This window comes from Pseudophryne corroboree, chromosome 9 (genome assembly GCF_028390025.1).
Source record: "Pseudophryne corroboree isolate aPseCor3 chromosome 9, aPseCor3.hap2, whole genome shotgun sequence".
Taxonomy (NCBI): Eukaryota; Metazoa; Chordata; class Amphibia; order Anura; family Myobatrachidae; genus Pseudophryne; species Pseudophryne corroboree.
Genome location: NC_086452.1, coordinates 348,876,911 through 348,893,121, shown reverse-complemented (window position 1 = coordinate 348,893,121; position 16,211 = coordinate 348,876,911). Strand labels below are relative to the sequence as shown.

General features: G+C 43.4%; 1 protein-coding gene across 1 annotated transcript in view; it reads right to left on the bottom strand.

Annotated features, from left to right (window-relative positions):
• The window catches only part of RAC2 (Rac family small GTPase 2), a 336,789-nt gene that overhangs the window by 15,416 nt on the left and 305,162 nt on the right, over positions 1–16,211 (bottom strand). The window contains exon 6 of the mRNA XM_063940653.1: positions 9,042–9,174. Coding sequence (XP_063796723.1) covers positions 9,044–9,174 — 131 coding nt within the window. The 3' untranslated portion in view covers positions 9,042–9,043. The remainder of the gene's footprint in view (positions 1–9,041; positions 9,175–16,211) is intronic.

The following is a 16,211-nucleotide window of genomic DNA, read 5'->3' as shown; positions in this document are numbered from 1 at the left end:
TCATGTGCTGTTTGGGGAGTGTTTTTTGGAAGGGCCATCCTGCGTGACACTGCAGTGACACTCCTAGATGGGCCAGGTGTTTGTGTCGGCCACTTGGGTCGCTGAGCTTAGTCATCCAGCGACCTCGGTGCAAATTTTAGGACTAAAAATAATATTGTGAGGTGTGAGGTGTTCAGAATAGACTGAAAATGAGTGGAAATTATGGTTATTGAGGTTAATAATACTTTGGGATCAAAATGACCCCCAAATTCTATGATTTAAGCAGTTTTTTAGGGTTTTTTGAAAAAAACACCCGAATCCAAAACACACCCGAATCCGACAAAAAAAATTCGGTGAGGTTTTGCCAAAACGCGTTCGAACCCAAAACACGGCCACGGAACCGAACCCAAAACCAAAACCCGAAAAATTTCCGGTGCACATCTCTAGTCTCTAGTTCCCTGTTAATTAATGGTGGATACCGGAAACACGTTTCTCACCACCCAGGCTGCCAAGGCCTGAGTTATCCGCTTTGCAGCAGGATGACTGCTGTGATATTTCATCTTCCTCGCAAAGGACTGTTGGACAGTCAATTGCTTACTGGAAGTAGTACAAGTGGTCTTCCGACTTCCCCTCTAGGATGACAATCGACTCCCAGCAGCAACAACAGCAGCACCAGAAGCAGTAGGCGTTACACTCAAGAATGCATCAGAGGAATCCCAGGCAGGAGAGGACTCGTCAGACTTGACAGTGACATGGCCTGCAGGACTATTGGCTTTCCTGTCTAAGGAGGAATTGACACTGAGGGAGTTGGTGGTGTGGTTTGCAGGAGCTTGGTTACAAGAGGAAGGGATTTAGTGGTCAGTGGACTGCTTCCGCGGTCATCCAAAGTTTTTGAACTTGTCACTGACTTATGATGAATGCTGTCCAGGTGACGTATAAGGGAGGATGTTCCTAGGTGGTTAACGTCCTTACCCTACTTATTACAGCTTGACAAAGGCAACACACGGCGTGACACCAGTTGTCCGCATTTCTGTTAAAATAATTCCACACCGAAGAGGTGATTTTTTTTGTATTTTGACCAGGCATGTCAATGGCTATATTCGTCCCACGGACAACAGGTGTCTCCCCGGGTGCCTGACTTAAACAAACCACCTCACCATCAGAATCCTCCTTGTCAATTTCCTCCCCAGCGCCAGCAACACCCATATCGTCATCCTGGTGTACTTCAACAGTGACATCTTCAATTTGACTATCAGGAACTGGACTGCGGGTGCTCCTTCCAGCACTTGCAGGGGGTGTGCAAATGGTGGAAGGCGCAACCTCTTCCCGTCCAGTATTGGGAAGGTCAGGCATCGCAACCGACACAATTGGACTCTCCTTGGGGATATGTGATTTAGAAGAACGCACAGTTCTTTGCTGTGCTTTTGCCATCTTAACTCTTTTACGTTTTCTAGCAGGAGGATGAGTGCTTCCATCCTCAGGTGAAGCTGAACCACTAGCCTTGAACATAGGCCAGGGCCTCAGCTGTTCCTTGCCACTCCGTGTCGTAAATGGCACATTGGCAAGTTTACGCTTCTCCTCAGACGATTTTGATTTAGATTTTTGGGTCATTTTACTGAGCTTTATTTTTTTGGATTTTACATGCTCTCTACTATGACATTGGGCATCGGCCTTGGCAGACGACGTTGATGGCATTTCATTGTCTCGGCCATGACTAGTGGCAGCAGCTTCAGCATGAGGTGGAAGTGGATCTTGATCTTTCCCTATTTTACCCTCCACATTTTTGTTCTCCATTTTTTAATGTGTGGAATTATATGCCAGTAATATATCAATAGCAATGGCCTACTACTATATATACTGTGCACAACTGAAATGCACCACAGGTATGGATGGATAGTATACTTGACGACACAGAGGTAGGTAGAGCAGTGGCCTTCTGTACCGTACTGCTATATATTATATAATGGTGGACAGCAAACTGTGCAAAACTGAAATGCACCACAGGTATGGATGGATAGTATACTTGACGACACAGAGGTAGGTAGAGCAGTGGACTACTGTACCGTACTGCTATATATATAGTTATACTGGTGGTCAGCAAAATTCTGCACTGTCCTTCTACTATATACTACAATGCAGCACAGATATGGAGCGTTTTTCAGGCAGAGAACGTATAATACTGGTGGTCACTGGTCACTGGTCAGCAAGACTCTGCACTGTCCTCCTACTATATAATACTGCTGGTCCCCAGTCCCCACAATAAAGCAATTAGCACACTGAGCGCAGATATTTGCAGCACACCGAGCACAGTCAGATATGGAGCGTTTTTCAGGCAGAGAACGTAGATATTTGCACATGCAGCACACTGAGCACAGATATTTTCAGCACACTGAGCACAGATATTTGCAGCACAATTTGCAGCCCACTGAACATAGAAACTGAGAGGACGCCAGCCACGTCCTCTCACGATCATCTCCAATGCATGAGTGAAAAATGGCGGCGACGCGCAGCTCCTTATATAGAATACGAATCTCGCGAGAATCCGACCGCGGGATGATGACGTTCGGGCGCGCTCGGGTTAACCGACCAAGGCGGGAGGATCCGAGTTGCTCGGAACCGTGAAAAAAAAGGTGAAGTTCGGGCGGGTTCGGATCGTGAGGATCCGAACCCACTCATCCCTACTTATAAGGTCACTTTTGCTTGATTTCCTTTACTCCCTTCACCAATGGTGTTCCGTGGTGGCCTTCAAACAACAGAAATAGCAGTCTCACAATAATTAAACAAATTTTTAGTGCTGACATTTATTTACGCCCTAATGCATTTGTTCATGGGGGGTAGTTATAGGGGGTGCAGGAGGTGCCATTGCTATGGGGCCCAGAGACTTAGGCAGTGGCGGATTTAGCGGGGGGCGATTAGGGCGAACGCCCCCCCTACATATACCGGCAGCGGGATGGAGGCCGGGTCCCGCCGCGGTATTGGGAACGGGTTGGAGTCTGACGAGCGGTGCAGCGCGGCGGCGGAGGAGGAGAGAGAGGAGCGTCCTGACGTGCGTACAGCGGCCTCTGTTCTGAGCACGCCCCCTCCTCCCTGTACGCGCGTCAAGACGCTCTCTCTCTGTCTACGTTCCCTGCCGCACTGCACCGCTCTCCACCCGTTCCCAATACCGCGGCGGGACCCGGCCAGGCCTCTACCTATGAGGAGGTGTGTAGAGGTGTGTGTGTGTGTGTGTGTGTGTGTGTGTGTGTGTGTGTGTGTGTAGAGGTGTGTGTGTGTGTGTGTGTGTGTGTAGAGGTGTGTGTGTGTGTAGAGGTGTGTGTGTGTTTCTCTCTTCTCCCTGCATTATTTTGCCTCATTCAGTGTGCATTTTGCATCATTCGTCTCATACATTGTGCTATAACGTTAATTTTGCCTCATACAGTGTGCTATAACGTTAATTTTGCCTCATACATTGTGCTATAACGTTAATTTTGCCTCATACAGTGTACTATAATGTGAATTTTGCCTCAGTCAGTGTGCTACAAGGTGAATTTCGGATCATTCATTGTGCTACAATTTGATTTTTGCCTCATTCAGTGTGTGCTACAGTGTGAGTTTCGGATCATTCAGTGTGCTATAATGTGAATTTTGCCTCATTCCACGTGCTATAATGTGAATTTTGGCTCATTCAGCGTGCTATAATGTGAATTTTGGCTCATTCCGCGTGCTATAATGTGAATTTTGGCTCATTTTGCGTGCTATAATGTGAATTTTGGCTCATCCGCGTGCTATAATGTGAATTTCGGCTCATTCTGCGTGCTATAAGGTGAATTTTGGATCATTCACTGTGCTACAATGTGAATTTCGGCTCATTCAGCGTGCTATAAGGTGAATTTTGGCTCATTCAGTGTGCTACAATGTGAATTTCGGCTCATTCAGTGTGCTACAATGTGAATGTCGGCTCATTCAGTGTGCCACAAGGTGAATTTCAGCTCATTCAGTGTGCTACAATGTGAATTTCGGATCATTCTGTGTGCTACAATGTGAATTTTGGCTCATTCAGTGTGCCACAAGGTGAATTTCAGCTCATTCAGTGTGCTACAATGTGAATTTCGGCTCATTCTGTGTGCTACAATGTGAATTTCGGCTCATTCTGTGTGCTATAATGTGAATTTCGGCTCATTCTGTGTGCTATAATGTGAATTTCAGCTCATACAGTGTGCTATAATGTGAATTTCGGCTCATTCTGTGCGCTGTAGAAACAGAAGTTGTCGGCAGATAAGAACCACTTGGCCCATCTAGTCTGCCCCCTTTTTTTTTTTTTTTACATTATTTTTTATCTCTAACCTTATCTGATCCTTATTTCTTTGTAAGAATATCCTTATGTCTATCCCATGCATGTTTAAATTGCCCTACTGTCTTAGCCTCTACCACCTCTGATGGAAGGAATGGCGATTCGCCAGTCTGTATCACCAGGGCGCAGGGTTCTCTCCACTAACTGGCAACATTTTATTAGTAATGGCAACAATAGGAAATTTTAGAAGCGAACGGGAAGGGCATTACTAAGTGGGAGGGGCTATGATTAGGGGGAGGGGTCATAATTCTTAAACCGCCCCCCCTAAAAGTTAAGTCTAGATCTGCCACTGGACTTAGGGGGCCCTGGACCCAAGTAATAAAGTGTCTACTTGGTGTTTACCAAGTTCATGGAATTGTCTGTTAAAGCTGGGCACTGTCAGATAAAATGCCTCTCAGACTGACAGACATTTTATTTGACGGATTCCAATGTATAGACAGACAATGTCTAGGTCGACAATCATTAGGTCAACCCCATATGGGCGACATACATTAGGTTGACACTGACAAAAGGTCGACATGTATTAGGTCGATGCTGACAAAAGGTCGACACTGGAAAAGATTGACAGGTACAAAAGGTTGACAGGTAGAAATGATTGACATGGCAATGGTCGACACGCATATGGTCGACGCATGTCAAAACAACTTTTCACGTTTTTTTTCATACTTTACCATCCATGTGGACTATGATTGGGAATAGTAACCTGTGCCGAGCGCACCGGTAGTGGAACAAGGCATATTGCCCGCAGCATGGCAAGCGAAAATGACACACACAAAAATAAAAAAATGGTGTGTCGACCTTTTTTGTGTTGAACATTTTCCATGTCAACGTTTTCATGTGTCAACCTTTTGTACCTGTTGACTTTTTCCTGTGTAGACCTTTTGTCAATGTCGAGATAATGCATGTCAGCCATATGGGGTTGACCTAATGACTGTCGACCTAGACATTGTAGACATTGTAGCTCTTTTGTACCACACCCTTATTTGACAAGCTGAAACTATCAGATGCCCTGGCTGTACACTATGAGATACTTTACAGTGTGTGTGCACAATATCTATGTTCCTTCATAGGCGAGGAAACATTTCCCCATTCCTCCCCTATGAAGGAACATTTCCCCTAAATGTTGGGTGGGTGGAAGCACATACAGTACACTGGCATATGCGACCGACTAATTATCAAATCTTTCAGATATACTGGACGATTTCAGCATGTCCAACACACTGGTAATTGATGGTTGGTCACCGCAATACACTCTACAATTATCTAAGTGAGCCAGATCGTTGTTCAGCCTGAAAATGGATACTCATTTGCGCTCACATAGGTGCAGTCCACCTGCGTTCAGCTGATTATGAATCATTTTGACTTGCTGGCTGGATTAATAAATAGTGGTCAGTCGCGATACTGTACAATAATCTCGGCTATCTAGAAAGTTGTCCAGTCTGAAAAGAGGGACTCATTAGTGCTCATATAGGAGGCATTCTCTCCCTGTCAGTAAAGGTCTACACAATAGAATGCATCTCTTTTGTTCCGTTTCCCCCGCACAGGCACAGTTGGTATTTATCACTGTCACAATGTGAACTAGATGAATTATAGTATGGTTAATATGAACTGGGGGCACTGTTATGTTGCACAATATGAACTGGGGGCACTGCAATACTGGTATACTACAGACCTGAGGCAATACAATGTGGTATAATACAGAACTGGGGTACTGCAATGTGGTATACTACAAATCTGAGGCAATGCAATGTGGTATAATACAAATCTGAGGCAATGCAATGTGGTATAATACAGAACTAGGGCACTGCAATGTGGTATAATACAGAACTGGGGCACTGCAATGTGGTAAAATAAAGAACTGGAGCAGTGCAATGTGGCAATTATATGATCTGGGACTCTTTAATGTGGTGTAATATGAACTGGGGGCACTTCCATGTGGCATCATATATACTGGGGACACTGTCATAATATGCACAAGAGTCACTGTGTGGCATAATATGAACTAGGTGCACTCTGTGGCACAATGTGTGGTAATACAATGTATATATTGTCAACTGGGGACACTAGAATGTGGCATAATATGACCTAGGGCACTGTGTGGTATAATTTGACCCAGTGCACTACTATGGGACATAAAATGAACTAAGATATTACTATGGGGCATAACATTAACTAGGCCAATATTATGGTTCATAATAGAACCTAGGGCACCACTATGGGGCATAAAATTAATTAGGGTGCTACTATGGGGAATAAAATGAACAACAGTTATAAAACGAGGTTTCCTCTCTAGAAGCGCAGAGGGGCATACCACACCTCTAGTGTGGGTATGAGCACAAATGTGTGTTTGTGTGTGTGTGTGTGTGTGTGTGTGTGTGTGTGTGTGTGTGTGTGTGTGTGTGTGTGTTTGAGGGGGGGGGGGGCGGGTGCTTAGCACTTCAGATGGCTAGGCTGCCTTTCCCCTCTCTTCAGCACCGTGAACTTTACACAGGTGCATGTTAACATAAAGAAGGCAAGAAATCCTGGTATATGTGATTCACACAGTTAATATTGTCATTTGTCACATGAATTATTGTCACATAGACAAGTACCAGTTCACATAATGTGAACTGGTACTTGTCTATATGACAATAATTCATGTGAATGTGGCACAACTAGAAATTTCTGGCATGATCAGGACCATAGAGAACAAAGATAAGCCCAGGTGATTGGGGAGGAATACTCAAATTTGGGGACATTGCTATGCCTGCCCAGAAAAAGTTTGAATAAAAATTACGAGGACGGACGGGATTCTTCTTCCTGCTGGGCCTCTTAAACCTTCCTGGGCCAGGGTAATTAGAACCTGCTCATCCCTCTTGGCGTCCCTGGGCACAGCTATCAGAGATACTGTAACTGAACCTCTCCCTCTGAATGCCACAAAATAGCTCAACATGTACTAAAGCTTAGAACAAAATGTGCTGGTAGCAAGGGCATAATGGGTATGTATAAAAGATCTACAGTCATGAGGTCTACAGTCATTAGGTCGACCCCATATACTCGACATACACAAGGTCAACATGGACAAAAGGTCGACATATGAAAGGTCAAAACTGGAAAAGGTCGACAGGTACAATAGGTTGACAATGGTCAATGGTTGACACAAAAACGGTTGACACACTTCTTGCATTTTTGGGGGTTAATCTGGATAGTTTTTTTTATCTGGGACTGACATTTGTAGAAACGTACCCTCGTGGGCTTGCTTCTCCCGCCAAGCTTTGGGCCACAAGGTTACTAAAGGTTATGATATGTGACATGGATAGTCAATGAAGGAACAAGTCCAAACTACATGAAACAAAAAAAAAATGTGTCGACCATTGTAATGTCCACCATATAAACCTGTCGATCTTTTGAACCTGTCAACCTTTTCTAATGTCAACCATTCATATGCTGACCTTTTATCCACGTCAACCTTTTGTTTGTTGACCATACGGGGTTGACCTAATGACTGTCGACTTATAGTCCGGATCCCACGCATAATTACCATAGGTGCAGTGGATGCTACTGCTATATAGTCCACAGCTGAGGGGGGACCACCACCTTAGGTGTATTTGTGCATTGTTTTCAGCTTTGGACAGTACATAGGGGTCCTTTACAAAACGTTGCTATTTCGGTCTATAGGGGTTTATTCTTTATCTTGACTTTGTTGTTTTAAAGAAAAATATAGATTATTTAAAATAAAAAAATATAGCGGAAAACAGTATATGTAATGTCATACCCCTTTTACACCAAAATCCTAGGTCTGACCCAGGATTTGAAACACGGTTCCAAGCCGGGTCAGACCCGGGACTCCCCCCATTTACACTGCAGTGCCGATCCGGGATATTCCCTGATCGGCACCGTTTACACTGCACCCGGGTGCAGTGTCTTGTGGGCCGGCGCTTAGAGATGATGTTATCTCCACACTGCAGATCGGGACTCTGGAGCATCTCGCCGGGGACAAGCACAGCAATCTGGAAGCTGCTGTGCTGCCCCCAGCCTCCAGCGCTTCCAGGCACTAGACATGGCGCTGCTGTCTGCATAGACAGCATGTGCCATGTCTCCAGCCGCAGCATGGCAACCAGCACGGCGCCGCTGTCTGCATAGACAGCGTGCGCCGTGACCCCCAGCCTCCCGACCGCCTGCCGGACACTGCGGTACGGGAGGTTTGCCATGCTGTAAATGGGTGCCGGGTCGGCTGACCCGGCATACCCATTTACACCGCCTCCTTCCCGGGTCTTTCCCATGTCCAACCCTGCGTATTTGCCATGTTGGATTCCCGGGAAAGTGGACCCGGGGTGACCCTTTTACACCACCTGCAGTCCCGGGATTTTGCGCGCTCCCGTGCAAAATCCCAGGATATTTCAGGTGGTGTAAAAGGGGTATTAATGTATATGTTTACATAAAAGTAATGGCATGCATGCAATGGGTTTAAGCATAATTACCACATTATTGATGACACCATTACTATACCCAGTCCCAATGAATATTTATATATAAACAAAGAAATGTTATATGTTTTAATAATTTAATCTCAATATAGGACTAGGGACACTAAGAAGCTGCTGCAGTTTTCATGCATATTTTATTTACAGCTCCCGGCCTATAAAGTCCCTAAATTACGCCGTTTATGGGCTGACAATTCCTCCGTGAGGTCAAACCTGCAATAATAAAAGGCAGAGTACACATTTCACACACAAAGCACCACCTAGCTCACCTTTATAGCAAGACACATGGGTGCTTCTTGGGTCGGGATGGTGGCGGACATAACACAGCTCTAATAGCCTCATCAAACACCGTCTTTAGACCGCGCTGTGTCAGAGCTGAGCACTCTAAATACTTCACGGACTCTGGAACAAAGAAAGAGCAGAGATCTTAGACAGAGAGCAACAAGGAAAATAAAGCTTCTGGATAATGAATGTGATGCGGGGAGACACAGCAGACGGGTAGAAGAGAAAAGCACAGAATAAAGGAAGGAATGTTTAGTTCCATAGAATGTGAGCAATATTTTCAGCAGTCTGGTTTTCTGCAGTCATATATTATGGATCCAAAGCTGTTTGATGTAGTTATATTCATTCCTTGTCTTTCCTCATACCAACACATCGTTAACCAGCCCTCTCAACAGCATCATTGCTCTCTTTCCTCCCTTCTCACGGCTTGTTTTCATGTATCCTTTCTCCATGCCCCTAGTATTATGAGTACAACTACTTTTATATTATAATACACAAGTCCTGTTAATATAAACTTCAGCTCCAGGCCAGATTCTGAGTTGGATGCAAATGGATGAATCTTGGGGTTTTCGGCATACTGCACATACGCCAAACAGAGCCAGATTAACAATGGGGCGGATGGAGCTACAGCTCCACACAGGGATGGACTGGGGCTATACAATGGCCAAAGCATAGTAGCGTGTGCATTGGCGTTTCTACCATGGGTGCTGTGTGTGCAGTGCACGCTGCACCCATGTTGTTGTGATATTTACCTTTCCAGAGTACCGTGATGGGCGCTGCAGACGCTACAGCAAAAATCCCGCCAAAAATGTCCGGCTCGCATGCGCAGTACGAAATTTGTCTCCGGATCATGGCGGGCGCCATGTTTGCAGAGACCTATGCATGCGCACAGTGCTGGAGCCTACAGCGCCATGGAGAAAAGGGGGCCAACCCGGAACCTGCACACGGGCCCCCTCCTCTCTTACAATGCCTCTGAGCATGTGCATAACCAAAAGGCAGTGGCGGACCTAAATTTCTGGGACCCTGAAGCTTGAACTGTTATGGGGAAGGGGTCTCTTCGAAGCCAGCAACAATCGGACAACATTGGTACAGGGATTGGTGCTGGGAGTTGTAGTCTAGCTCTGTGATTTGCGCTCTGTAAATAGCGTGAAACGTTTATCCGTTTAAATCTACAATTCCCGACTCAGGAATTGTAGTTTAAAATGGATACACATTTCACGCTATTTACAGAGTGCAAACCAGATTGGCTCTTGCCTAAGGGCTGAGCTGTATTCAACTGCCAAAATGTAGGCTATGAATAGATTCTGGCGGGCTCAATGAGCATATACATCTGATGGTTCAGGAGCTGCAAGACCCCAAGAAATGTTTTAAATTTGACCAATTAGTAATTGCCAATTAGTAATAGACTCTAAGGTCAATATAAAGTACTTTAACCCATAGGCTGATGATTTTATCACTAAAATAACCTTATTTTAATAACACACCCACTTAAAAGATTTTGATTTTGTTGAAAAAGTCACTTATTTAAGAAAAAAAAAAACAGCTTCAGGGCCTCTGGGATTTCATAGTAGTCTGGCCCCTGCCAGAAGGGTGTGGTCCAGCTCACGAGGGTATTGCATCACAGCACGCCCCCATTTTTTATATGTCTTAGTCGGCCGAGTAGAGAGCCTGGAGGGGAAGCTGCTTGGCCAGGCCTTGTCTCCAGGTGTAGGGCAGCCAAGCCTCCATGATCGCTATTAAAACAGTTTTAATTGTTTTATAAACTTTCTTTTTTGCTATTAAAGTTTCACTTTTATATATAAAATTATGTTATACTAAGGCTTTCTGAACACATTGTTGTCCAGGACAGGAAGTGATGTCATCATCAGCCTAGCCATGTGCTAGACCTCTACATTACCTGTAGGTATAAATATGGCTCTTCTGTTACACTGACCCTATCCCCATGATGAAGTCAAACTACTGACGAAACGCGTTGGGATTGCTGCACCTAAACCTCTTTATGGACAGATAAGCCTTTTTAAATTACATTTTTGTACGTTTGCATTTTAACTATTTTCGTGGAAATCTGTGGGAAACAGGACATACCCGATTGCCTATATGGACTGATACGCCTGAATTTCCTTTTATTTTGTACGCTTTCAATTTTACCATTTGTCTTTTATATGTTGTATTAAAATTGTGTGAAAAACCTTAATTATCCCTGCTTGTGGATTTCAAATAATAAGATATGTTTATCCTTAAAATGTTTTTTAGATACAACTGATTTTAATGGTGAAATAATGATGTAAAAACTGTACGCGCTATGTTATATTTTCTGTCTTATCTTTTTTACATACTTACCTTGGTTATGCGACCGAAGATACTATTTGCATCAGATAAGTAGTGTCCTTATACTTACACTTGGTCCACTTATAATTTCTTCAGACACTAATTGGCGCCCTTTTCTCCATTTGTTCAATATATATATATATACAGGTTGAGTATCCCATATCCAAATATTCCGAAATACGGAATATTCTGAAATACAGACTTTTTTGAGTGAGAGTGAGATAGTGAAACCTTTGTTTTCTGTGGCTCAATGTACTCAAACTTTGTTTAAAACACAAAGTTATTAAACATATTGTATTAAATGACCTTCAGACTGTGTGTATAAGGTGTATATGAAACATAAATGAATTCTGTGAATGTACACACACTTTGTTTAATGCACAAAGTTATTAAAAATATTGGATAAAATGACCTTCAGGCTGTGTGTATAAGGTGTATATGAGACATAAATGCATTCTGTGGTTAGACTTGGGTCCCATCACCATGATATCTCATTATGGTATGCAATTATTCCAAAATACGGAAAAATCCGATATCCAAAATACTTCTGGTCCCAAGCATTTTGGATAAGGGATACTCAACCTGTATATATATATATATATATATATATATATATATATACACACACAGGTTGAGTATCCCTTATCCAAAATGCTTGAGACCAGAGGTATTTTGGATATGGGATTTTTCCGTATTTTGGAATAATTGCATACCATAATGAGATATCATGGTGATGGGACCTAAATCTAAGCACAGAATGCATTTATGTTACATATACACCTTATACACACAGTCTGAAGGTAATTTTAGCCAATATTTTTTATAACTTTGTGCATTAAACAAAGTGTGTCTACATTCACACAATTCATTTATGTTTCATATACACCTTATACACACAGCCTGAAGGTCATTTAATACAATATTTTAATAACTTTGTGTATTAAACAAAGTTTGTGTACATTGAGCCATCAAAAAACAAAGGTTTCACTATCTCACTCTCACTCAAAAAAGTCCGTATTTCGGAATATTCCGTATTTCGGAATATTTGGATATGGGATACTCAACCTGTATATACATACATATACGGGCAGAGGTATCAGTGTACCATGCCCGAAGATCACATGTGACACTATCAGCATATGCAGATACAGACGCGGTCACACACAGAACACAGACATGCTGCATATCATTTTACTCAGCAGAGTCTGCTTATGCGTTTTATCCACACAGTGATGCAAATAAGATGCATTTTCAGCAAAAACAATACGCAAGGCGCTAATGGAGTTGTACATGACTTATCAGCTCACTCATGCCAGACATCTCCCGCTGCACGGTGTATCGAGGCAAGATGTATGACATATGTATAAATATATATATATTACCATTTTTTATAATTACCTTTTCGTATGTTGGTTTGTAAACATTTTTTATAGATCCCCCTATGTTATTTTAGCTTCTATGTCATTTTAGAATAAAATGGGCTGTTATACTTTTTACTTGAAAGTGGTTCCACTTCCACCTCTATTTTATTCCATCTTTCTTCAGATATATTTATTTAACAATATTTAAAACACCGTTGGTCGCTGTTACCCCTATCCCTATGAGCATTAACAGTGGATGTGCGGGCTCTGTTACTGCTGTAACCATATTATGTGCAGGCACTCTGCCTCATCATTATACTTTGGATGTGTGCGATGAGTTTTCCACAAAACTATATATATATAGTTTTGTTAATGCTCAGAAAAATTTATATCATTATAAAAAGTGGTAGCAAAAAGGTTCACACAAAGTGCATAAGATAAGTTCCAGAGTCAGGACCAACAGTCACATACATACAAGCCTGCCAGGGCAGTCAATGCAATATGTGTACAGAATAGATATATAGATATACTGCATATGAGCAATAGAAGTACGGCGCCACATGTGTATGTGAGAACACTATATAAATGGTCACTATTGACAAATAAAAAACACTCCCTTAAAACTATAGGGTGTCAGCTAGCCCCTAAGCTAAGGATTCAGTATTGGTAAGGTGTTTAGGTAGCGATATGGGTAGAGGGATAGGGGTAACAGCGACCAACGTTGTTTTAAATATATATATACACAGGATAGATAGACAGACAGAGACAGACAGACAGACAGACAGACAGACAGACAGACAGACAGACAGACAGACAGACAGATAGATAGATAGATAGATAGATAGATAGATAGATAGATAGATAGATAGATAGATAGATAGATAGATAGATAGACAGTGCTGGTTATTTCTGTGACAACAGAGATTACTTTATACAACATTCATTACTTAAGGTGTGTACACACGGTGAGATTTCTCCTCTCCTTTCGATTTTAACTATGTAGTCAAAATTGCAAGGAAAGTTAGTGCTAACATCTTGCTATCCCGATTCGATACCAATGCGCAGTCCCCCAGGTCGGTATCGCAAGGCTACATAGACTATGCAGGCAAGTCAATCTTGACTATATAGTGTACTATCTAGTACAAAGTATAGTCAAAATTGGCACTTAGTCAAAATCGAAAGTACAGATAGTCAATCATTGCTTCTGGGCTTTGGGGGTGTTCAATGGAAATCGCATAGTCAAAATCCGGCATAGTCAGTATCTCACCGTGTGTATGCACCTTAAGAACTCACTTAAAGACATTCGGGAGTATGCAATGCTTGTCCTGTATTATGTGTACAGATATTATGCCCCAAACCACTTGGTGTAATGACTCCTCAGCACTAACATGTAATTTCCCACAAGTGTCACTGTAATATCAGTAACAGACAGGGGGTCAAGGAATAGAGCAACGGCCAATCAACGGACTGGGGAAGGGAGCAGCATCATGCACACAGACAGACAGGGGGGTGGGGAAAAAAAGCAGCAGCCATGCAACAGACTGGGGGGTGGGGGGGTGGGAATATGAGCAGCAGCAGCCATTCAACAGACTGGGAAGGTAGCGGGGGGGTTATGTGCAGCAGCCATGTATCAGACTTTGTTTAAAGTACCATTAAATCTAAAGGTTTAAGTTTATTGACCGTTAACGTTTTTATTTGCGAGAATGGGTGGGTAGGGGCCTCAGTGCATTGCTTTGCCCAGGGGCCTACACTGCTGTTAAGATGGCCCTGATTATAGACACTGTACACCGCTGACCCTTCCCCTTACCCAGCAAAGTAGGAGACATACTTTCCGTAAACTATAATCCTGCTGACTACAGCATTAGTCATTTCTTTATATTTGCAAAAAGGAGAGTTATAGTAGACTTACCATTGTTAACTCTCTTTCTGCTAGGTACATTGGGTTCCACAGGGATACATCGGTGTAGAGTGCATCTTGATCCAGAGGCACCAACAGGCTAAAGCTTTAGGCTGTCCCAGGATGAATTGGGGCCTCCTCTATAACCCCGCCTCCAGGCACTGTGAGCTAGTTTCATTAACCAGTCCAATGTAGGAGCAGGTAAGAGAGAAGGTAGATGTTAGTCACATAGAACCACATTCTCACGACAGGAGAAGGGACCAGTGGCTTATGCCATACAAACCCATAGAAGCTAGGTGTATCAGGGTGGAACCTAATGTACCTCGCAGAAAGAGCGTTAACAATGGTAAGTCTACCATAACTCTCCTTTTCTGTAGCAGATTACATTGGTTTCTACAGGAAAACATCAGGGATGTCCTAAAGCAGTTCCTCAAAGGAGGGGATGCGCCTTAGCGGGTATGAGAACCCGGTGTCCAAAGGAAGCATCCTGGGAGGCTGAAGTATCAAAGGCATAGAACCTAATAAACGTGTTCACAGAGGACCATGTAGCCCAATCATTCTGCACAATCTGCACAATCATTCTGCGGACGCGCCACGGCGAGCCACCCAAGAAGATCCAAAAGACAGAGTAGAATGGGCATTAATAGCAGTAGGAGATGGGAGACCAACCTGCGCATAAGCTTGCGCAATCACCATTCTAATCCATCTGGCCAAAGTTTGCTTATTCGCAGGCCAGCCACGTTTGTAAAAACCAAACAAGATAAAAAGGGAGTCTGACCTCCTGATTGAGGCAATCCTCTCTACATACTGTATATACAGAGAGCCCATAGCACATCCAGACTGCTCTTTGGAGGACAAATCAGAAGAGATAAAGGCCGGAACCACAATCTCTTGGTTAAGGTAAAAAGAGGACATCACCTTAGGTAAATAACCTGGGCGAGTTCTAAGAACTGCCCTGTCACAATGAAATATTAGAAAGGGTGGATGACAGGACAATGAGCCTAAGTCCGACACCCTTCTATCAGAGGAAATAGGCAGTAAAAACAAGACCTTGGCCTTGAGCCTTTTAAGGTCCATCGTCTCAAGAGGTTCAAATGGAGACTCTTGCAGGTCATTCAGGACAACTGACAGATTCCATGGAGCCACAGGAGGGACATAGGGAGGCTGAATCCGTAAGACACCCTGAGTAAATGTGTGAATGTCAGGTATAGGCGCAATTTTTCTCTGAAAGAATACCGACAAGGCAGATATGTGAACCTTGAGAGAGGCCAGAGGAAGGCCTAAGTCCAGGCCTCTTTGCAGAAAAGCCAGAATTCTGGAAGTTCTGAATCTGTATGCATCATAATTCTTATCAGCACACCAGGTGAAGTAAGAATTACAGACCCTGTAATAAATCCTAGCTGAAGCCGGTTTATGGGCCTTTAACATAGGTTGGATGACCGCCTCGGAGAATCCATTTGGCTCTCAGGAGTGATGCTTCAAGAGTCACGCTGTCAAAGTCAACCTGGCCAGGTCTGGATAAAGACAAGGGCCCAGTACGAGGAGGTCTGAGTGCTAAGGAAGTAGAAGAG